Raw genomic sequence first — 24,680 nt, forward strand, 5'->3', positions numbered from 1 at the left:
GAGCCCCTCCTTAGTAGCCCTGGCTGTGTGTTTGGGGTCATTGTCATGCTGGAAGACCCAGCCATGACCCATCTTCAATGCTCTTACTGAGGGAAGGAGATTGTTTGCCACAATCGCATGATACATGACCCCATCCATCCTCCCTTCAATACGGTGCAGTCGTCCTGTCCCCTTTGCAGAAAAGCTCCCCCAGAGTATGTTTCCACCCCCATGCTTCACGGTTGAGACAGTGTTCTTGGGGTTGTTCTCATCCTCCAAACAGTGAGTGGAGTTGATACCAAAAAGCTCTATTTTGGTCTCATCTGACCACATGACCTTCTCCCATGCCTCCTCTGGATCATCCAGATGATCCCTGGCAAACTTCAAACCGGCCTGGACATGTGCTGGCTTGAGCAGGGGGACCTTGCTGCCCTGCAGGATTTTAAACCATGACGGCGTAATGTGTTACTAATGTAATCTTTGTGACTGTGGTCCCAGCTCTCTTCAGGTCATTGACCAGGTCCTCTTGTGTAGTTCTGGGTTTTTTCAAAATCATCCCTACCCCACAAGGCAAGATCTTGCATGGAGCTTCACACCGAGGGAGATTGCTAGTCATCTTGTGTTTTTATTTTCTAATAATTGCACCATCATTTGTTGCCTTCTCACCAAGCTGCTTGCCTGTTGTCCTGTGAGGAGCAGCTGGTCATGACCATTTTATGGTGAAACGATGTTCTTTCCACTTCCAGATTATGGTCCCACGGTGCTCACTGCCAACATTCACAAGTTTAGAAATCCTTCTATAACCAATCACCCATCAATATGTTTTGCAACAATAAGGTTGCAAAAATCTTGAGACCCCACTGCTTTTAACTACGAGATGTTTCTTGTGTGACACCTTGGTAATGAGACACCTTTTATAGGACATCAGTTGGGACTGAACCAGCTGATATTAATTTGCACTGACAAGGGGCAGGACTGCTTTCTAACGACTGATAGATTTTAGTTGGTGTCTTAGCTTTCCATGCTTTTTGCACCTCCCTTTTTTCAAGTGTTCAATATTTTTTCCCTGTGTCATTTCACATTATTACACAATTTATAGGCATCTATGGTTTAATTTCTTCATATGTGTGGATTACTTGGATTGTGACCAACATCCGGTAAAACTGTTATGTCAATTTAGAAATATATTTACTGAGAAAAATGGTGACATGTTCAGTACTTATTTTACCTGCTGCTGCGCGCACACACACACACACACACATATACGAGAGAGAGAGAGAGAGAGAGAGAGAGAGAGAAAATTGACAAATGTTTTGCATAAACACATCCAATTATCTCTTCTTGAAGATGGTTTACTGAAACTTTGTTAATTAGACGGGGGAAAGAAAACAAATGTACTAAAAATAAATAAATAAAATTTGGGGTCTACTCTTTTCCAAAACCTCTCCAAATGTAGTAACAACACTGAAGATGGGAACAATAATTTTCATCAAGTTTAATAAAAATGCAATTATTATAATAACCAACTACACTACAATTCATTTTTGCTTTCAAATGTTATGGCTCCACCTCTAATTGTGGTCCATATTAGAACCAACCTTCCAGGGTCATAAAAACCACGTTCATTTTGAAGTCATTTCTCTTCCAAACCAACATCATGACAAGTGAATCCACATCCTCTTTGGTTGCTGTATTTGAGAACTGGGTTTAGGTCCAAACGAACAACATTCTAGGAAAAGCTAAAAGAGATCATTCTCTTAGGAAAAACAGCTTTAAAGCTACATAAAATAGAACTGATTTGAAAAAATAGCTGTGTGATACTGAAAAGTGAAATTCACATCTTTTAGGGTGCAAAAAATTTTGTAAAATAAAATCTGCTTCAGAGTTGCTTCTCTGTGGCGTGTTTCTTCATGTGAATCCTGACATCTGCCTTGCGGTAGAAGGTTTTCCAGCACACCTGGCACCGGTGCGGCTTGGTCCCGGTGTGCTTTATGGAGTGATACCTCAGAGCCGACTGGTCCCTGAACTTGCGACCACACGTCTTACAACAGTAGGGTTTCTCTCCGGTGTGGATTCTCACATGGCGCAGCATATTGTGTCGGCAGGTGAAGGATTTCCCGCAGTTGGAGCACAGGAACGGTTTCTCCCCCGTGTGGATCCGCATGTGTATTTCCAGGTTTGCTCTGCTGTCAAAACACTTGCCACAAATGTCGCAAACTTTGCCACGTTTGTGAGTTTTCAGGTGACGTTTTAGGTTTTCTTCTGAATCGAAACGCATTCCGCAAACGCCGCAGAGGTCTGTGGAGTGGCATTTGACATGATTTACCAGTGACACAACGCTACCGCACATTTTCCCACACACGTCGCATATGGTCCGGAGCACCTGCTTTTTGGGAAGAGAGGGATTTGTGGTCAACTCCTGCGTGCTGCTGCCGTGTCCGTGCTCGGGTTTGGCGGCGCCCGTGTGAGTATGCATGTGGCGTTTAAGCGTGCTACAATCACTGAAGCATCTGCTGCAGATGATGCACTCGTACGGCTTCTCCCCCGTGTGCACCCTCTCGTGTCGCACCATGTTGTGGTGAAAACTGAAGGATTTTTTACAAACTCTGCAGCTGAAGGGTTTTTCACCCGTGTGGATCCTCACGTGCATGGACAGAGCTCGGGGGCCCACAAAACATTTACCACAAAAGCTGCAAATCTCTGCTTTCACGTGCGTTTTCACGTGGCTTTCAAAGCTCTCCTCCGTTGGGAAATTTTCCCCACAAACACCACAGACATCCTTGGAGTGGACGATCATGTGGTTCACTAAAGCAGTGTTGGCGTGAAAATTTTTCCCGCAGACTTTACAACAAATTGAGGTTTTCAACTTTTTAGCTGCACACGGTTTTTGAGCCACTGGTAAAGACGAGGTCTTGTGTTTTTTCCATTCGTCATTGCTGTCACTCTCATCGGTCGGGGACTCCTCGCTGCCCCTCCACTCCTCCTCACTGTCAACACAGTCCACTGGAGAAAACCTCAAAGAAGTCTTATCCTCCTGCTCCTCATAATCATCATCATTTGCATTTCTCTGCTTCTCCTCCTCCTCCTCATTGTCGTCGTTTAGATTTCCCTGCTCCTCATTCTCATCGTCATCATTTGCTTCTCTCTGCTCCTCCATCTCACAGACATCGTTTCGATTCCTCTCCTCCTCAGTATTTGCTTGACTCTGCTTGGCTGAACTGTCCGTCAGAGGATCTTCTGTCCCGACGTCGTCGCTCTGGTAACTGGATTCTTGAGTTGTGAACATGAATCTCGGGGTGCTGTCCTCCTCCACATGACTGCTGCACGGCTCCTCCTGACTCCTTTCAGGCTGTGGAGGCTTCTGTTCTGACTGGAAGTCCTCCTCCCAGACGGACAGAGTCAGCTGCGGCTGGTCTGCAGGAACAGAACAAAAAAACATCTCATGAACTTTGCTGAAGCTATGCTGCACAGACAGAGACGAGACAGACACAATATGAAGCGCAGCGTGTTACTCGGTATCTTTTGGAGGAGGACGTGATTCTCTGGGATGGTATCGGGACGTTTTATGCAGGGCCGGCTTTGTGACTGTTTGGACATCTTCAAACAGTGTGTCGCTGTAAAAACATCCCAGCTCACTGCAGAACAACTCATGCACGTCCACATTTGTAGCTACGCGTTTCTCTAGAAAATGAGTTATTTGGGGGCCATGCCTCAGGAGGAGGTATGGTTAGGGGTGAACAAAAATTAACATCACAGTATTTTTCACTTTTTGGACTGTGACTGTATTATATCACAATATTACTGGTTTTGCACTATGTGACCCCTTTAATAGTTATATTATTTCAAGAAGATGTTAGATTTTATTTTCAAATCTGGAAAAAATATCCATGAATCAAAGTGCGTATACACACACACACACATATATATATATATATACATACACACAAACACACAAACCTCTGTTTTTCCGCACAGACCTCTCTAACACTCGGTCCGTACTGTCAATGTCTTGATCTGATATTTTCGCATACAGACCTCATGCTCAGTTAATAATACATTATTAAGAACTGGTGTATGTAAACTTTTGATCAGGGTCATTTGGGTAGTTTCTGTTATGATTTAAAAAGAGTAAACACAGTAAACACAACCAAGTTTTGTGTTATTCATATTCTCTGAAAAATGTACACACACACACACACACACACACACACACACACACACACACACACACACACACACACACACACACACACACACACACACACACACACACACACACACACACACACACACACACACACACAGTAAAACGTATATAATGGATTCAGGTAAACCAGTGAATTTTGTCCATTGTAATCAAAATCTGCTATATGTATAAATCAGACAAAATCCATTATATGTATTTAACGTATTAGTTACAGTCTGGAGGCACCAAACGAATCCCCAACATCAATTAGTCTTATGTATTTCCTTGATTAAACGCCTGACCTTGAATAGGGGCCTGCCTCATTTAATCAATCAATCAATCAACTTTTTTCTTATATAGCGCCAAATCACAACAAACAGTTGCCCCAAGGCGCTCCATATTGTAAGGCAAGGCCATACAATAATTATGAAAAACCCCAACGGTCAAAACGACCCCCTATGAGCAAGCACTTGGCAACAGTGGGAAGGAAAAACTCCCTTTTAACAGGAAGAAACCTCCAGCAGAACCAGGCTCAGGGAGGGGCAGTCTTCTGCTGAGACTGGTTGGGGCTGAGGGAAAAAACCAGGAAAAAGACATGCCGTGAAGGGGGGCAGAGATCGATCACTAATGATTAAATGCAGAGTGATGCAAACGGAGCAAAAAGAGAAAGAAACAGTGCATCATGGGAACCCCCCACAATCTACGTCTAAAGCAGCATAACCAAGGGATGGTCCAGGGTCACCCGATCCAGCCCTAACTATAAGCCTTAGCGAAAAGGAAAGTTTTAAGCCTAATCTTAAAAGTAGAGAGGGTATCTGTCTCCCTGATCTGAATTGTTGAAATGTTGTCTGAAAAAAATAAACACCTGCCTTAAATAAGCACCAGCCATTATGTGCATTAAAAAGGATTACTTTTTATTTCTGGATCACCTCCACAATTCAGTGGAGTCTTCCATGCCCTAATATCTCTCTAGATCTGGATCACCTCCAAACTTCAGTGGAGTCTTCCATTCCCTAATATCTCTCTAGATCTGGATCACCTCCACAATTCAGTGGCGTCTTCCATGCCCTAATATCTCTCTGGATCACCTCCAGACTTCAGTGGAGTCTTCCATTCCCTAATATCTCTCTAGATCTGGATCACCTCCACAATTCAGTGGCATCTTCCATGCCCTAATATCTCTCTGGACCTGGATCACCTCCAGACTTCAGTGGAGTCTTCCATGCCCTAATATCTCTCTAGATCTGGATCACCTCCACAATTCAGTGGCGTCTTCCATGCCATAATATCTCTCTAGATCTGGATCAGCTCCATAATTCAGTGGAGTCTTCCATGCCCTAATATCTACCTGTGGTGGATATCAGGAAGGCTTTTTGCCTCATTAGCCCACAAGGAGGGTTAATGAGGCAAAACACCTTCTTGATATCTTTATCATGAATAGCAGATAGAGAGGAGCATAATCAAATCAAATCAAAATCAATTTTATTTATATAGCGCCAAATCACAACAAACAGTTGCCCCAAGGCGCTTTACATTGTAAGGCAAGGCCATACAATAATTATGTAAAACCCCAACGGTCAAAACGACCCCCTGTGAGCAAGCACTTGGCTACAGTGGGAAAACTCCCTTTTAACAGGAAGAAACCTCCAGCAGAACCAGGCTCAGGGAGAGGCAGTCTTCTGCTGGGACTGGTTGGGGCTGAGGGAGAGAACCAGGAAAAAGACATGCTGTGGAGGGGAGCAGAGATCGATCACTAATGATTAAATGCAGAGTGGTGCATACAGAGCAAAAAGAGAAAGAAACAGTGCATCATGGGAACCCCCCAGCAGTCTACGTCTATAGCAGCATAACTAAGGGATGGTTCAGGGTCACCTGATCCAGCCCTAACTATAAGCTTTAGCAAAAAGGAAAGTTTTAAGCCTAATCTTAAAAGTAGAGAGGGTGTCTGTCTCCCTGATCTGAATTGGGAGCTGGTTCCACAGGAGAGGAGCCTGAAAGCTGAAGGCTCTGCCTCCCATTCTACTCTTACAAACCCTAGGAACTACAAGTAAGCCTGCAGTCTGAGAGCGAAGCGCTCTATTGGGGTGATATGGTACTACGAGGTCCCTAAGATAAGATGGGACCTGATTATTCAAAACCTTATAAGTAAGAAGAAGAATTTTAAATTCAATTCTAGAATTAACAGGAAGCCAATGAAGAGAGGCCAATATGGGTGAGATATGCTCTCTCCTTCTAGTCCCCGTCAGTACTCTAGCTGCAGCATTTTGAATTAACTGAAGGCTTTTCAGGGAACTTTTAGGACAACCTGATAATAATGAATTACAATAGTCCAGCCTAGAGGAAATAAATGCATGAATTAGTTTTTCAGCATCACTCTGAGATAAGACCTTTCTGATTTTAGAGATATTGCGTAAATGCAAAAAAGCAGTCCTACATATTTGTTTAATATGCGCTTTGAATGACATATCCTGATCAAAAATGACTCCAAGATTTCTCACAGTATTACTAGAGGTCAGGGTAATGCCATCCAGAGTAAGGATCTGGTTAGACACCATGTTTCTAAGATTTGTGGGGCCAAGTACAATAACTTCAGTTTTATCTGAGTTTAAAAGCAGGAAATTAGAGGTCATCCATGTCTTTATGTCTGTAAGACAATCCTGCAGTTTAGCTAATTGGTGTGTGTCCTCTGGCTTCATGGATAGATAAAGCTGGGTATCATCTGCGTAACAACTGTAATCTATTAGACAAATATGATTCAAACCACCGCAGCGCAGTGCCTTTAATACCTATGGCATGCTCTAATCTCTGTAATGAAATTTTATGGTCAACAGTATCAAAAGCAGCACTGAGGTCTAACAGAACAAGCACAGAGATGAGTCCACTGTCCGAAGCCATAAGATGATCATTTGCCATACAATAATTACAGAAAAACCCCAACGGTCAAAACGACCCCCTGTGAGCAACCACTTGGCGACAGTGGGAGGGAAAACTCCCTTTTAAGAGGAAGAAACCTCCAGCAGAACCAGGCTCAGGGAGGGGCAGTTTTCAGCTGGGACTGGTTGGGTGTCGTTGGGGCTGATAATAAAACAATAAAACAAGTTTCACAGAAATCCACAGGGGGCGCACCGAGATATGGCCAAATGAAAATCGCCACATATCGTGTTCTTAACATAAAGAGAGCCACCTATGCAAAAGCGCCCTAACTAAGCCACCGCCATTTATGCAAATTTGGAAAGAACTTGTCCCAGTGTATCCAAATATACATAAATGAGCAAGGCTTATCCAAGACGCAGGCCCTGGGAGGGTCCCAAATGTAGCCCAAAATGCCAAAAGTTGTGATTTGAAGCACCACCTATAGGCGGCGCCCTCAGTTTGCCTTGAAAAATAGAATGCCAAATGGGAGAACTCCATCCATATATCCATATACCATAAGATCAATGAGGCTTACTGAGGGCACACACAGATATTCAAAGGTCAAAATCCACATTTTGACTATGTCACTGTTCTGGCCCCTTTAACCCTACCCTAAAAAGGGCTGTAATTTTCCGCCCAAAGGGCTCTTTGGATAAAAAAACGTAATTTTTGTCCCTTTGGACAATATATCTTCCCTACTGTGGCCTACTGAAACATGATATATCACCCCCTTCTATAAACCATTCCACAGTTACAGACCATGGCTCTTAATTCCAAGTTATCTTTTTAGATATGATTTTTTTTTAAATCAGGGTGTCCACAATCCTATTTTACACTTGCAAATGCATTTTGCGCTTTTGTTCATTTTTAAAAGGTATTATCTCAGCTAAAAAATACAGATATAAAGTTCAAATGTGGAATACACCCTATTTGGGCACCCCAGATACAGATACAGTAGTAAATTTCAAAAATGGGATACAGAGTTAATTTTTCATCACAAAATTGGCAGTATGTCCATTCTCAGAAAAAATTACAAAATTTCAAAGAGCTGTACTAAAGAAGGGATTCAATGGATAATCTTCATATTGTAGAATGCACATATCTGGGGTACGAGTTATATGTGTGTAAAACATTAACATTGTGGTCATAACTTGAAGGGTTTTTGAATTATTGACTCTTGAAAATTGAACATGATCACAGAATGTCAAAAATAGGCCTTTATGATTTGACCATGTGGGCATATGCTCAGCCACTTCATAATTTTTTTGTGGAGAGCATATTGATATACCAACTTTATGTCAAAATGTTTTTATCTAGCTCAAATGCCTTCATAGTGAAAAATTGCAAAGTAGCATAATATGGCGCGAACCAATTTTTAACCTGTACGAGTATTTGCATATTCAGAAAGAAATATATCAGCTCTGAATGGAAGCATAAAGCTCATATTTGGTATTTACAATATTTGGCACCCCAAAATAATGGATCAACTTTGAAAGATTACTGAGCTTATTTTTTCTTTTACGGCATCAGAAAATTAGCAATTCAGTCATCAACACAATTCTGTTACAAAGTTTTGAAGAGCTGTACTGCAACAGTAAATTCAGAGATAATTTTGATATTTCAGAATTTACTTTCTCTAAGTATTCATGTGTTATTCAGATCTCTGTGCAGACATTTGATATTGTGTGGATTCTGATGAGTGTTCAGTGTTTGTTGTAGTCAAGAGGTTTATTAGTTCCTAACAGTGCACATATTTAAATATTAGAGGTGCACCGATCAGGATTTTTTAGGCCGATCACCGATCACTGAAATTTTGATCGGCCGATACCAATCAAGTACATATTTGGATCATGCCCAAAATAAGAATATAGGTCTAATGTATATGACTATTTTTGCATTAAAACTTAATGATGAAAACAAAAAAACATGCATTCAAATAAAAACACTAGAATAAACTGCCAACTTTTGTTTTATTACACTGACTTTGTTCTACCAGCAAGCTTTTCTTTTCCCTTTTTCATGTTGCTCAGGTTACAGCCTACAGAACGTTGAGAATGTAAAATACAGCCCTCATTCTATGGGGTTAAAATTGTCTCATTAATATTTGTAAATGCACGCAGGGTGATCTACAAATAATCATTGATTTGCAAATGTGTTCAGATATCCACAAATGCAAATTTCGTATTTGTAACTTGTAAATTGGTCTTTGCAAATAATGTTGTATTTGCAAATATAAAACTTAATTTGTAAAAATAGATTTGTAAAACTGGAAATTGTATTTGTGGATCACCAATTACATGCATTCATCGCTTTCCTCTGTGACGTAATTTTGAGACATTCTTTTCACGAAATCCACAGATCCACAAACAAATGCCTACTGATTCACAAATACACACTCACGCACACTGGATATCCACTAGATGGCAGTGTGGTTCCATTCATTACACAGCAGTCTATTTAGATCTCTCAGCCATTTGACTCATTTTGACTTCTGATATGAGCTGGACGGACATGGACTACATTAGATGATGGCGACTGCTCTCCTTGTCCGTCCAGCTCATATCAGAAGTCAAAATGAGTTTACGTCACAGAGGAAAGCAAAAACAAAAATAAACAAAACGGTGTTTCATTTTGAAGTTATTAATTCAGACTAGACTATCATTCTAATTTGACTCATCAGAGAGCCGCGCAGCGTTTGGAGCTGTGTGAACAGAACGGAGGACGATTCTCATTTCTTTCTCGCAACAAGACAGGAGTCCCAGTTAGTAACTTTAATCTGCACAAACGTGACTCACGATTGACATATTCAGGGATGAAAGTGGTGAAAAACAAAAAAAGCTGAAACCCAAAATTACCCCCCAACACCACCCGCACGAAAATGTTTCAATTCTAGAAGCTCTGAAATGTAATCTGGGACTATTGCAGACAATAAACTGGAGTGAGTGCAGCATCCATTTAGGTGAGAAAAAACAAAACAACTTTCCTTATTCAAATTCATTCCAGTAGTATTCTGCTCTTACTAGGATGCAGCAGTTTTCTAGTTTGGCAGATAGTTCTGGAGGAAATCACTGAAGAAATTAACAAACTGAAAATATGGTTTGACTGAAACAAACTGTCATTAATCTTAAACAAGACAGGGATGAAATGGAGGTGTAAGAGACACTAGGTGTTCACAGGAAACACTTATTTCTATATGTATGTATTTATTTATTTATGTTCATTGTTAGTTGCTATTATATATTTTCTGTTGTGTTTCTATTCAGGTTCTTTTTGTCTTCCTCTAAAATTGTATATAATAAGCATTAGATTATTAATATATAAACAAAAATAAATTTAAGAAATATTACAATTTGAAAACAAATGCACCCGAACGTGATGAGAGCTGCAACTGCTTAATGCTAACTTTTAACATAGACATGCTAACGCGTTAGCATCGCTCCCGTTTTTAAGTTATAAAATACATCAACTGTTTCAGAAGACCATAACAGGTCGGTTTAACATAGAAAAGGTAAATAATACTCACAGACGTATGCTCTTTAGGGTTTTAGCGGGGGAAAATTAAGCGAAAGACAGAAAGAATAAACAAAGCAATAGATCGAAGCATTGCTTCAATCTGCGAACCACTGCTTCGATTGGTTCAAGGTTCAGAGCAAAGCCGTGCTGCAGAAAAGTTGATCACGACCCGCTGCAGGGTCTTTAATGAATGTAGAGAAATGATCATTTTCCTAACAAACACCCCCCAAAACAACTGTGCACTGTTGTGATCGGTCCTTTTGATCGGCGCATTTTGCCGATCACCAATCAAGGCGTGATCGGCCGATAATGATCGGTGGCCGATCGATCGGTGCACCTCTATTAAATATTCATTAGAGTGATGTCCTGGAGGAACATCACATCCAGACACAGGAACTGTTCCTGTGTCTGGATGTGTAATAAAATGTTAGTAAAAATCATACAACCCCTGGCAAAAATTATGGAATCACCGGCCTCGGAGGATGTTCATTCAGTTGTTTAATTTTGTAGAAAAAAAGCAGATCACAGACATGACACAAAACTAAAGTCATTTCAAATGGCAACTTTCTGGCTTTAAGAAACACTATAAGAAATCAAGAAAAAAGACTGTGGCAGTCAGTAACGGTTACTTTTTTAGACCAAGCAGAGGAAAAAAAAAATGGAATCACTCAATTCTGAGGAAAAAATTATGGAATCACCCTGTAAATTTTCATCCCCCAAATTAACACCTGCATCAAATCAGATCTGCTCATTGACATTGACCCTATGCCATGACATTGACCCTATGTGTCTTTTTGCAAGGAATGTTTTCACAGTTTTTGCTCTATGGCAAGATGCATTATCATCTTGAAAAATGATTTCATCATCCCCAAACATCCTTTCAATTGTCCAAAATATCAACATAAACTTGTGCATTTATTGATGATGTAATGACAGCCATCTCCCCAGTGCCTTTACCTGACATGCAGCCCCATATCATCAATGACTGTGGAAATGTACATGTTCTCTTCAGGCAGTCATCTTTATAAATCTCATTGGAAAGGCACCAAACAAAAGTTCCAGCATCATCACCTTGCCCAATGCAGATTCGAGATTCATCACTGAATATGACTTTCATCCAGTCATCCACAGTCCACAATTGCTTTTCCTTAGCCCATTGTAACCTTGTTTTTTTCTGTTTAGGTGTTAATGATGCCTTTCGTTTAGCTTTTCTGTATGTAAATCCCATTTCCTTTAGGCGGTTTCTTACAGTTCGGTCACAGACGTTGGCGTCAGTTTCCTCTCATTCGTTCCTCATTTGTTTTGTTGTACATTTTTCGATTTTTGAGACATATTGCTTTAAGTTTTCTGTCTTGACGCTTTGATGTCTTCCTTGGTCTACCAGTATGTTTGCCTTTAACAACCTTCCCATGTTTGTATTTGGTCCAGAGTTTAGACACAGCTGACTGTGAACAACCAACATCTTTTGCAACACTGCGTGATGATTTACTCTCTTTTAAGAGTTTGATAATCCTCTCCTTGGTTTCAATTGACATCTCTCCTGTTGGAGCCATGATTCATGTCAGTCCACTTGGTGCAACAGCTCTCCAAGGTGTGTTCACTCCTTTTTAGATGCAGACTAACGAGCAGATCTGATATGATGCAGGTGTTAGTTTTGGGGATGAAAATTTACAGGGTGATTCCATAATTTTTTCCTCAGAATTGAGTGATTCCATATTTTTTTCCTCTGCTTGGTCTAAAAAAGTAACCGTCACTGACTGCCACAATCTTTTTTTCTTGATTTCTTATAGTGTTTCTTAAAGACAGAAAATTGCCATTTGAAATGACTTTAGTTTTGTGTCATGTCTGTGATCTGCTTTTTTTCTACAAAATTAAACAACTGAATGAACATCCTCCGAGGCCGGTGATTCCATAATTTTTGCCAGGGGTTGTATATATGTTGTTATTAAAAGACTAGCAATAATATTACAGTGGAAAAAGCAGCAAGGTAAATGAGCACAATGGCAAGACATGCTTCAGATTTATATTTTAATACATAAGGATTTTTTATCCAGGCATATATGGGTTCGTTAGAGCGTTTAATCAGCTTGAATACAACTTACAAGACTTCATTTATAAAAATCCATCGACAATTATGATGACAGAAAAAAAAAAATCGCAGTAAATGAACAAAATGGCATATTTTCCCCAAATTTCTACACTTTAACATAAAACATTTTTTTTTCTACCCAGGCATGCATGGGTTCATTAGAAAGAGCAATTAAAGGGCTTTAAAACAAGCCTACATTTATTAAAATCTGTTAAGAAATAGCGACGCTAGTGCAAAAAAAGCGGTCAGTTTATTACTGATGGTCTGCACATCTCCACCCTTAGTAATGGCGCCTTCCTGTCCTGAGCGACGCTAATAGACTGAGGCGCGCGCGTCCATTCCAGTCTATATTTCCATGGTCCACAGGCCCAAAATTTTTTGAGGAGCTTAGCTTATCAGCTACAAAAAAAAAAAAAAAAAAACTTACCCTTAACTTAAGGGTAAGTTTAACCCTTAATTGGACTTATGCCAGCACTTTTTTAAAACGCTAGCTAAATCCTCAAGGTGTGACGGGGCCTTACTATGTTTTTATTTGCCCTCATAAGATGGCATCCACAAACTCCGGGCACCAAAAACTAACCAATGTCCACTCAGGACGGTTTGTTTGTCGCACTGTTCCTTTTAGAATGTGAAAATGTTGCAGTTTTAGACTGCACTCTGACCCCGAGCTAATGAACTGGAACGGTGCACCGGAAGTACTTACACAACACAAAGACTACTGACCTGGAACTGCAATCTGCTTTAGTATAATTTAAATTTATCTTTAAGTTCACGTCGTAAACAAATGCATCATATTGCATGTGACGGCACAAAGATGCGTTTCTGAGGTGAGGACGAACCTGAGACTTTGTTGACTTTGACTTCCGGTTGTAGAACCGCCTGCAGCAGAGTTCGCTGGCGGCACAGCGCCCGTTTGGACAGAATAATCTCTTCCTCGTAGCTCGCCAGAGTTTGTCTCACCGCCTCCACAATGTCGTCGGCGGCCGCAGAGAGCCGCTCACCAACAAGCACGCGAAGGAGCTCCAGACTGGACATGATGCACCTCCTCGAGGAGCAACACCACACACACTCACACGAGCAAGTCAAGTCAGCGCGTGTTCCGCTGACACCAACACCACATCCGGCGCCGCTTTCAAAATAAAGATGCTGGCGTATTACCGCCAGTAACGAGACAGGTTGCTGACAAAAATAAATACATTTAGAAAAAGGTTGTAGGACACCTTTCGACCACACACTCACCCAAAATTCTCTTCCCTGTCTGCAAAATCAGTCTTCCAATTCCTTCTTCATGGTTATTTTGTTGAAGCAGCTCAATCCCAAAAGCAACTTTGGTTTTCCTATGTGATATCCCTTAGAGGTGTCTGCCACCTACTAGATGGTTAGTGGATTACAAACAGCTATGGTAATATGCAGTTTGTCTGCTATCTGCTCAAACACTGAGTGCATTGTTTGCTCATGAGTTCAGTACTTCAAGTCACCATCAGCTAACAGGTTAAACTAGCTCCTGCAAGGAGAAACACAATGTGTGGGCAAATACTGAAGAAAATACAGCCAGTGGTGAAGTAATAATACCAGAATTAAAGGATAGACCGAATAGATGGCGCATGTTACTGGGGGTGGAGCCAGAACCTTTCATCAGTACAGCAAATTAGTGACGGCTACCTTGAAACACTGCTCTGAAACATTTGGAACCCTTTGAAACACCAGTGTTTCAAACACTGTTACCAGATTCTAGATGAGAAGAAAGATTTATAATACAATATACAAATAATGAATGTTTATGAGTTCAATGGTACAAATATTTCATGAGGTGAAATCTGGAACATACCATTCAATGAGGCAAAGCCAAGTTGAATAGTATGTTCCAGCTTTCACCAAATTAAATATCTGTTCCATTGAAAGAATGTAAAAACATTATTTGTTTTATATAACGGCTAAAATAGATCCTTGCCATTTGATATTTTATTAATTTATAAACAACAGAAAAGGGACTTACATTTTGGTTTCCTCTGTAATGTGTAGTCCAGTGATGCTGTGCACTGACTTCGGACTTCCATATAAAAAAGAAAAGACTTTGTGTAGCTCATCAGTCCAGCCAAAAATCACATCAGCGTTTCATGTGAACAGGTCTTCATGCATCCAGACGGCTTACAGCGGACTGGATTTTGTGTGTATGTGTGTGTGTTTGTGTGTATTACAAGAATTAGCAGCGTAGTTAGTTCAATCAAATCATTGTGTCGTTGTCCCCCGCGTGCACGCACGTGCACACAGACGCAACGGGCTCAGTCGACTGTGTACATCCTCAGTGCAGCAAAAAAAAAAAAAGTTCAGCTTTTGTTTTTTCTTCCTAACAGCCTCCAGACAGCACAGTGGATTTGTTTTGTGTGTGTGTCTGTGTGTCTCAATCAAATTATATCTTGGGAGAGTCGTTGTCCCCCGCCCCTGTGCACACACACTCTACCTGGTCGGTGCTTGTGCGTGTGTGTACAACCAAAAAAAGACTACATCCTCAGTGCAGTGAAAAAAAAATCACATCAGAAATGAGTCCAGATTTTCTTTCTTTCTTCCTGCTAACAGCCTCCAGACAGCACAGCGGATTTGTTTTGTGTATGCGTGCATGAGCATGTGTGGGCACGCGCACATGCGCGTGCACAAGCATGAGCACATGTGCATGCATTCACAAGGACATGTGCACACATGTGCGTGTGATCATGTGAGCGCATGTGCACGAGGACATGTGTGGGTGTGTGCAGAGTGCAATGGTACCAAACATATAGAACCAAATTTGCACTCTAAATGGAACCAAGCCACACTCTAAATGCAATGCAACACAAATGGGATGAATTAATCCATGTCATGTGACATACAAAGCACCAATCAAATGACAAGTATCCACTCAGCTGTTATATAATACAAAATGTATGAAACCAAATTTGCACGGTCAATGAAACACAATGACAAATGGGACGAATGATCCATATCGTGACATACAAACCATCAATTCTTTGGTGGTTTGACAAGGATCTATTCAGGTGTTATATAATATACATTTTTGAAAAGTGCATGCAATAGCCAATCAGAAAATGGATTATTCCATTTTGCTGGAAGCTGCTATAGTGACCATCTTGGTTTTGTAAAAATGAGCTTTTTTCCAGTATCTCGGCTTATACAGAAGATGATCTAGGGATTTTGATTCCAGTGGCTAAATACACATACATTTACAGGGCCAAGGAATGAAATGGTGCCAATTACAAAAAAAAAAAAAGTATATCATCATCCACACTTAACAATCCAAGATGGCCACTCATAAATGTGGTCACGGGGTATTGTGAAGTCCATCCGTCTGTCTGTGCTCAGGGTAAGTCCAGTCCTATTACTGCCAGGGTCATCAAATTCACCAGGAACATTCTTGGGACACAGTCCTTGGGCAAGTTGAAAGAGGGTTAATCTGGACCTATTCTAAGGGGTCAAAACGTCACATTCTTTCTACACACTCTTTCATTGATTACATGCTCATATGGCTGAGGGTGTTTTAACAATGCGTTATATTTGTTATTATCATTAGGATTATTTTCCTTTGTGCAGTTCTTCATGTGGTGTCCTTCTATTATGTGAAGTTTTATTTCAGTCCACCAACCAGCATAGGATGAGTTGCACCACCAAGGTTCATGAACAGTGTCATTCCTAAATTTTTGTTTGCAATCAAGAGAGTAATATTTTGATCATCACTAGCTGCTCGAGTCACCTCTCAAGCCCCGTCTCCAAAAGAGTCAAATGACCTCGTTTGAGCTTTTCAACACTTTATCTTTGGCTTGTGGACAAAACTGAACTTAAAGGCCCCTTCACACATAGTGGGAATATGTACAACTCCAGGGCAACGCCCGTCGGAGCAGCTGAAATGTGCGCACCGCGAAACATCACGCTGGTGCGACAGTTCATGCACGCGGGAACACAGTGCCCCCAGCTGCCATCACTATGCTGTAAAATGTGCAGAACACTGCCTTATATCAGGAAGCACATGGACATATTAAAAAAAAAAAAAGCAAAACAACAATGCACCATATAAAAACATCGCATTGTATGAAATCCCTCTCATCGAGCAGGCAATACAAATATGATCCTTCTGTTCCTCTGTAGATGACCCATGGTCACTGACGTACAGTCATGAAATCAGATGAATGAGAAGCAGTTCGCTCGTCTCATTCATGTCCACATCTGCTGGCACGTGTCCTGCCGGCCCACGTGCATTCATTCACAGATAGTCCAAGCTATACCTTTTCGGAATCTTTATGATCAGACAAATAATATGGAATACCTTTCAATATGACTGGAGCATTTTAAAATTTTGACTCTTGTGTAATTCTTCAATTGACCTTCTTGGCCGCCTATTGAACGTTCATGTGGCCACTCGGCATTTTTAAGAGTAATGTCTAGGCGTACGTGTGCCAAATTTGGTGCTTGCGTCACCATTTGAAGCATTTTTTCAGTTATCCGCTGCACTAGGTGGGAGTGAAGAGACGAAGCCCTCCAGAGATCTAAGAAAAAGAGCATCTTTTATTCAGCAGCTATGAATCATGGGACAGTGTGATGTGGAGGTGGTGCAGATCACACGCTGCCTTCATTCCCGCGCCAGAAGCCAGTCAGAGCAGTTTGGCTGTTACAAAGCATCAACTCTGCACGTGTTCCAGCGCGATGCAACGGCTGTGATGTTCAACGGGTCAAAAGACAAAGGAGTGTGTGCAGAGGCGGGGGCGGGATTTTCAAACATTTCCTCCTGATTGCACTTTAAATATTTTGTTGAGACGAGAGCTCGCTATGCAGAGCAAACCACAAATTCTAACCTTATCTGGAGTTTCAGTGTCAAGGTGACATGAAATGTGGCTAAAGTTAAAACTGCAGGGTGTAGATCCTACATCCTACAGAGTAGAATGTAGGACCTACACACACATTTAGTGGAGCAGAGAAGGATTTTCTTTCACCAAAACATTAAATCTAGGCTTGCATCTCAGATGTACCTTGTGGCAAATTGTAGCTGAACTTTCTTGTCTTCTTTTTAAGAAAATCCTCCTCTGTACCACTTCATCAAGAAGCTGTATAACTGGTGATACAAAATGCAAAACATGCACTATGCAAAATTTCTCCAATCACAGCCACAGAAGCCTATAAGTTCTCCTGGGTGTCTTGGTGGCTTTCCTCATTCTTCTTCTTGCATAGTCACTCAGTTTTCCCTTCCCACTGTCGCCAAGTGCTTGCTCACAGGGGGTCGTTTTGACAGTTGGGGTTTTTCTGTAATTATTGTATGGCTTTGCCTTGCAATATGAAGCGCTTTGGGGCAACTGTTTGTTGTGATTTGGCGCTATATAAATGAAATTGATTTGATTTGATTTTTGAGAACTGTCTACTCCACACAGATTTACCATAGAGTGCCATACTGTTTGTATTTCTTCATAATCAATGTAAATAAAGTTCAAGACATATTCAGTGACTTGGAAATGTCCATGTATCCTTCCCCTGACTTGTCTGAAGACAACTGGCAATAAAACTGATTATTTACAGGTATTATACCAAAGCGTTCCATTACTTATGCAACCCATCATCTTGGCTTTTATATTTTTAATTAATTTATATCAAGTTGTAGAGATTTGCTTTGAGTTTAAGGAAGATAATTTTAGAATTTTTGGTATCGAGAAGCCTGATTTACTTTTTGTATTTGAAATGGCATAATCAAAGAAAAATTTGTGAAATACCAAGTGGCCCAATACTTTTGGAGGGCACTGTAGTCCTTAACGTAACACAAGGCAAGAGAACATGAATCCATGTCAGCAAATAAGCAAAAGCATGGTTTGTGTTGCGTATAAATCAGCATCACGACAGTTTTATGCAGCCATGCGCTTATGTCCATGCCCACATTGAGGAGGTTGTAATGTAAAATGACAGCCTGAGTCCAGCCGTGCTAGAACTGTGTACGGTGGAACCTCAATTTAAGAACTTTTTTTTTTTTTTTAAACAAAAAGTACATCACTTTTCGAACAAACTTTTGGTTCAGGAACACCTTCGCTGTAGTAGGTGGTGGTAACGTGCTGTGTTGGGTCACAATCCCCCACTAAACTTGAAAGAAGCAGCAGCAAGAAAGTCCATCTTTGGATGTTTATTAAATCATATTTTTGTGGTTCTAATGGTTTACTTTGTTATGGGCATTAAAAGTTATGAGCTATGTATTTTTTCCAGTAATCATACATTAACTAGGTTTAAGGATATGATTCCTTCTTTATGTTCTCTAATGCCATATACCAACACAGTGCAGAGTAGCTACCTAAACTCTGTAAGGGAGATAGAGTATCTCGTCAATAGTTTTACATCCTCATTGAAGACAACTTTGGATGCTGTAGCTCCTCTGAAAAAGAGAGCTTTAAATCAGAAGTGTCTGACTCCGTGGTATAACTCACAAACTCGTAGCTTAAAGCAGATAACCCGTAAGTTGGAGAGGAAATGGCGTCTCACTAATTTAAAGATCTTCACTTAGCCTGGAAAAAGAGTCTGTTGCTCTATAAAAAAAAAGCCCTCCGTAAAGCTAGGCCATCTTTCTACTCATCACTAATTGAAGAAAATAAGAACAACCCCAGGTTTCTTTTCAGCACTGTAGCCAGGCTGACAAAGAGTCAGAGCTCTATTGAGCTGAGTATTCCATTAACTTTAACTAGTAATGACTTCATGACTTTCTTTGCTAACAAAATTTTAACTATTAGAGAAAAAATTACTCATAACCATCCCAAAGACATATCGTTCTTTGGCTGCTCTCAGTGATGCCGGTATTTGGTTAGACTCTTTCTCTCCGATTGTTCCGAGTTATTTTCATTAGTTACTTCATCCAAACCATCAACATGTTTATTAGACCCCATTCCTGCCAGGCTGCTCAAGGAAGCCCTACCATTATTTAATGCTTCGATCTTAAATATGATCAATCTATCTTTGTTAGTTGGCTATGTACCACAGGCTTTTAAGGTGGCAGTAATTAAACCATTACTTAAAAAGCCATCACTTGACCCAGCTATCTTAGCTAATTATAGGCCAATCTCCAACCTTCCTTTTCTCTCAAAAATTCTTGAAAGGGTAGTTGTAAAACAGCTAACTGATCATCTGCAGAGGAATGGTCTATTTGAAGAGTTTCAGTCAGGTTTTAGAATTCATCATAGTACAGAAACAGCATTAGTGAAGGTTACAAATGATCTTCTTATGGCCTCAGACAGTGGACTCATCTCTGTGCTTGTTCTGTTAGACCTCAGTGCTGCTTTTGATACTGTTGATCATAAAATTTTATTACAGAGATTAGAGCATGCCATAGGTATTAAAGGCACTGCGCTGCGGTGGTTTGAATCATATTTGTCTAATAGATTACAGTTTGTTCATGTAAATGGGGAATCTTCTTCACAGACTAAAGTTAATTATGGAGTTCCACAAGGTTCTGTGCTAGGACCAATTTTATTCACTTTATACATGCTTCCCTTAGGCAGTATTATTAGATGGTATTGCTTAAATTTTCATTGTTACGCAGATGATACCCAGCTTTATCTATCCATGAAGCCAGAGGACACACACCAATTAGCTAAACTGCAGGATTGTCTTACAGACATAAAGCCAATGGATGACCTCTAATTTCCTGCTTTTAAACTCAGATAAAACTGAAGTTATTGTACTTGGCCCCACAAATCTTAGAAACATGGTGTCTAACCAGATCCTTACTCTGGATGGCATTACCCTGACCTCTAGTAATACTGTGAGAAATCTTGGAGTCATTTTTGATCAGGATATGTCATTCAAAGCGCATATTAAACAAATATGTAGGACTGCTTTTTTGCATTTACGCAATATCTCTAAAATCAGAAAGGTCTTGTCTCAGAGTGATGCTGAAAAACTAATTCATGCATTTATTTCCTCTAGGCTGGACTATTGTAATTCATTATTATCAGGTTGTCCTAAAAGTTCCCTAAAAAGCCTTCAGTTAATTCAAAATGCTGCAGCTAGAGTACTGACGGGGACTAGGAGAGAGCATATCTCACCCATATTGGCCTCTCTTCATTGGCTTCCTGTTAATTCTAGAATAGAATTTAAAATTCTTCTTCTTACTTATAAGGTTTTGAATAATCAGGTCCCATCTTATCTTAGGGACCTCGTAGTACCATATCATCCCAATAGAGCGCTTCGCTCTCAGACTGCAGGCTTACTTGTAGTTCCTAGGGTTTGTAAGAGTAGAATGGGAGGCAGAGCCTTCAGCTTTCAGGCTCCTCTCCTGTGGAACCAGCTCCCAATTCAGATCAGGGAGACAGACACCCTCTCTACTTTTAAGATTAGGCTTAAAACTTTCCTTTTTGCTAAAGCTTATAGTTAGGGCTGGATCAGGTGACCCTGAACCATCCCTTAGTTATGCTGCTATAGACGTAGACTGCTGAGGGGTTCCCATGATGCATTGTTTCTTTCTCTTTTTGCTCTGTATGCACCACTCTGCATTTAATCATTAGTGATCGATCTCTGCTCCCCTCCACAGCATGTCTTTTTCCTGGTTCTCTCCCTCAGCCCCAACCAGTCCCAGCAGAAGACTGCCCCTCCCTGAGCCTGGTTCTGCTGGAGGTTTCTTCCTGTTAAAAGGGAGTTTTTCCTTCCCACTGTAGCCAAGTGCTTGCTCACAGGGGGTCGTTTTGACCGTTGGGGTTTTACATAATTATTGTATGGCCTTGCCTTACAATATAAAGCGCCTTGGGGCAACTGTTTGTTGTGATTTGGCGCTATATAAAAAAAGAATTGCTTGATTGATTGATAATTTAAAAAAAAAAAAAACCATACATTGTGATTTCTGGATTTTTTTTTTTTTTTTTTAGATAATGTCTCTCACAGTGGACATGCATCCAAGATGAAAATTTCAGACCCCTCCATGATTTCTAAGTGGGAGAACTTGCAAAACCGCAGGGTGTTCAAATACGTATTTTCTTCATTGGATGTTCTCCAATGTATGTTTGTCTATCTTGATTATTTTTTGGAATGTAAACATCCTGGTGTTAAGTAACAGCACAAGCTGTAGTGTGCACAGGTGCTACACCAAGTTCCTCTCAACTGTTAAATCTGCCCCCAGAGAAACAAGAAAGGGACTTGACTGGTGCAACTTATACTCTGGAAAATACTGTATCAACCTGAAACTAATACCAAAGTCTATTTCAAAGCATTCCGATCAGAAAAAAGTCAAAAAATGTGAGCATCTGCAGTCTCTTGCCCACGACCTCGATACTTTGACCTTTGAACCATAATTATGACTAATATTTTTCTCAACACTAGTCAGACGTGCCATCTTTCACAATGACAGACGTGTGAAATACAGACTATTCTGCAAACGCTGAGATAGGCGCAACTCACTGCACTGCAGCAAAATCAGAACAGGACAAACAGACAGGCAACACACTGAACCTTTGCAAACTTAAAAGCAGACGTGGGCTTTTCTCCACCTTCTGAAGGCTTCAGATTTATTTTTCCAATAAAATTCTGTGAGCAGTATCACAGTATCAGCCCCGGCACCGTGTCTACCTGTGAGGTTACACCATTTACTCCACACTGTTGTATTTAAAGTATTTATTGCTGTTTTGACACATTTAGTTGCAGTTTTAAAAAGTGTTGTTTATAAATGTAACACGTGTCCATGCCACAGACCATAAAACCAGATGGAAACATCTCACTATGTCATGATTTATAAAGTTCTACTCAAAGCAGCGATGAACAGTCTACAGCACCACCTGTTGGCTCTGCTGCCACCAATCTGGTGTCAGATATCACTGGAATGATAGCGGCATTGGAATGATATTGAACATGGTGGTAGCGTCCGTACCCTCACTAATTTGTGCGACTTTGCAAATGGTAGTGGCGTCCATCGGTTTTGATGATCTTTGGCCGATGCAAAAGTGAGCGCACGACTGAACGACAAAGAAAAAAGCCGCACCGGCTACCATCACTTATAATGAGCAGATTTAATTCAGAACATTCCAGGAGTCTCAAACCTCTGCCGCAGCATGAATCTTAATTTCTACTGTACGCTCACGCTTGTGTACATGTGCACATTGTTGCAGGGAAGTGATGAGAGCATCTGTGTGCAAGTGTGCGTGTGTCACACAGCACCCGAGTTTGGGTGGAGCTTTCTGTACAGGCCCTCCTGCAGAATTAGCTTAGACTGGTGGAGGGGTGTGTGTGTGTGTGTGTGTGTGTGTGTGTGTGTGTGTGTGCGCACGTTTTGGTGAAAAACCCAAATAGAGAAGTTTAACAGTTATATGTGAAATTCTAAACCTGAAGAGACAGAAGAAGAGAGACAAAGAACGAAGAGGAGGCATCAGCTCCCAAAATACTTCTCTTTCAAACTCTGGTGTCAAAAACAAAAACCCCTTTGGTCTTCCTCTTTAATTCCTCAAGAGTTAAACACACTACCCCACCCCCCACCCCAAACACCGTGCTTGGTTTGTCTTCCTAATATAGATTTAGAAAAACGCCTCCACAGTTAAAAATGATTGTTAAATACAGGCTGAGTGGTATCCATAGCAACAAGCATCAGTGGCTGGCAGAGTGAAGCAGGGCTGCGAACAGACGATGTTGTGTAATTCCACTTTAAACCTCACGGTGATCATCACATTTCATGCAGGCGTTTGTTCTGTTAAGATGCAGCGTGCATGTTCCGGTTCACTGCACACGAGGGGTCTTAAGACCTGGGTCGGGGCCACATGTGGTATGAGTCGGCCTTCTAGTGCAAAAATCTAACAACAAATCAAAGATTATTTGTCAATAAATAAATGATTTTAACTACCAAAGTACAACATGTTGAGACACAGTAGCCAGCTGAAGACTAACTGGTTTTTAGTGTTTTGCTCTTTAGCTTATTGCCCCCCTCCCCCCCCCCCCAAAAATAAAACTTCAGCGTGTAGAGAAATAAAGGATGAAAGAGGGGGAGAAGAAAAATAAAAGTTGATTATTAGAAGTGAAGAACTGATCTGGAGCTGAGATTTGTGGTGCATGGTATCCAACAGTGTGCACGTGAAGAATTCTGTACATGTAGTTAACACTGGCAGACGTGTTGCCTACGTGAAGCTGTCTCAAAGGTTCTCCAACCACGTGTGCCACCGAGTCCACGCAGTTAATCTGAACGCAGATTTTCTGTACATCCATCTTCCATTCTGTCCAACATCCATCTCCACCGGGGGCACCGGCAGTTAGGATATTTTGCAGTTGTTGCGGGTACAGTTCTGCGGGGGGCTCTGTGGGGGGCGGATAGACTTGGATCGCTTCAGGCTGTTGCCTTTGGAGCTGCCGGTCGGGTTAGCCAGCGAGTAGGAGCGTCCGTGCATCATCACGGCGTTCATGCCGTTAGCCATGGAGAAGGATTTGAGGTGTGACTTGATGGCGACGGGCAGCGGGAGCTTGTCGATGAGGTGAACTGGTGTACATGACACGATGGCCCTGCAGCAAAGGTCCTGAAGGCTGAAAACTGCAGGGAGACAAGAAGGAGGTGAACCAAAACTAGTGGGTAAAAAATGACCTTCACTCTGATTAGAGGACAAGACTAACCAGCACCATTTATGGTACATATTTCAATTGCTATTTAACATAAGCCGAGCGGAGTCACGTGATTTGGTTGCAGCTCTGTTCAGCCCTGTGGACGTTCCAGGGCAAACGAGAAAGATACTGAACGTTCACTGTAGGGACGCAAAGGTTCAGTGCAGACAGTTATACAGGGAACAAAAATAGAATGCAGAATGAGATCTTTTAGGACACCTCGGACTAACAATCCACAGCAGCCAGAGAGGATCTGCCTGCTTCATTTAAATCAGTGGTACAGAAAAACCTGAGCTTCCCACTGAACTACGAGAGGTGATCGGATGAGGACGGCGCTGCGCGGGAGTTATAAGGTGCGGAAGTGCTCACTCAAAATCATCTGTCACTTTTCTTTTGTCGCCACTCCATAGCAGTCGCTCACAA

The 24,680-nt window shown here is 41.2% G+C and overlaps 2 protein-coding genes across 4 annotated transcripts in view; both read right to left on the minus strand.

Annotated features, from left to right (window-relative positions):
• Positions 1-1,522: 1,522 nt before the first annotated feature.
• Positions 1,523-13,782, minus strand: LOC117528002 (gastrula zinc finger protein XlCGF57.1-like). Its single transcript, XM_034190524.1, has 3 exons — positions 13,520-13,782; positions 3,056-3,393; positions 1,523-3,007 (listed from the first exon to the last, which is right to left on the minus strand). Exons 1-3 carry the CDS (start codon positions 13,713-13,715, stop codon positions 1,859-1,861), a joined length of 1,683 nt encoding a protein of 560 aa, XP_034046415.1. The 5' UTR covers positions 13,716-13,782; the 3' UTR covers positions 1,523-1,858.
• The window catches only part of rab40c (RAB40c, member RAS oncogene family), a 72,808-nt gene continuing 59,074 nt past the window's right edge, over positions 10,947-24,680 (minus strand). For 2 of the 3 annotated variants that reach the window (XM_034190530.1, XM_034190531.1), the window contains one exon: positions 22,281-24,189. In XM_034190530.1, coding sequence (XP_034046421.1) covers positions 23,915-24,189 — 275 coding nt within the window. In that variant the 3' untranslated portion in view covers positions 22,281-23,914. Of the gene's footprint in view, positions 10,958-22,280; positions 24,190-24,680 lie in introns of those variants that run through there. The other variant, XR_004565652.1, reaches the window with a different exon arrangement.

The sequence above is a fragment of the Thalassophryne amazonica genome, chromosome 16 (assembly GCF_902500255.1).
Source record: "Thalassophryne amazonica chromosome 16, fThaAma1.1, whole genome shotgun sequence".
Classification (NCBI taxonomy): domain Eukaryota; kingdom Metazoa; phylum Chordata; class Actinopteri; order Batrachoidiformes; family Batrachoididae; genus Thalassophryne; species Thalassophryne amazonica.

Coding starts and splice junctions, on each gene's coding strand:
- LOC117528002 (XM_034190524.1), bottom strand. CDS start 13,715: ATGTCCAGTCTGGAGCTCCTTCGCGTGCTTGTTGGTGAGCGGCTCTCT. Junction 3,394..13,519: donor CAAAGTCAACAAAGTCTCAG/GTTCGTCCTCAC, acceptor CTGTTCCTGCAG/ACCAGCCGCAGCTGACTCTG. Junction 3,008..3,055: donor ACGACAATGAGGAGGAGGAG/GAGAAGCAGAGA, acceptor GAGCAGGAGGAT/AAGACTTCTTTGAGGTTTTC.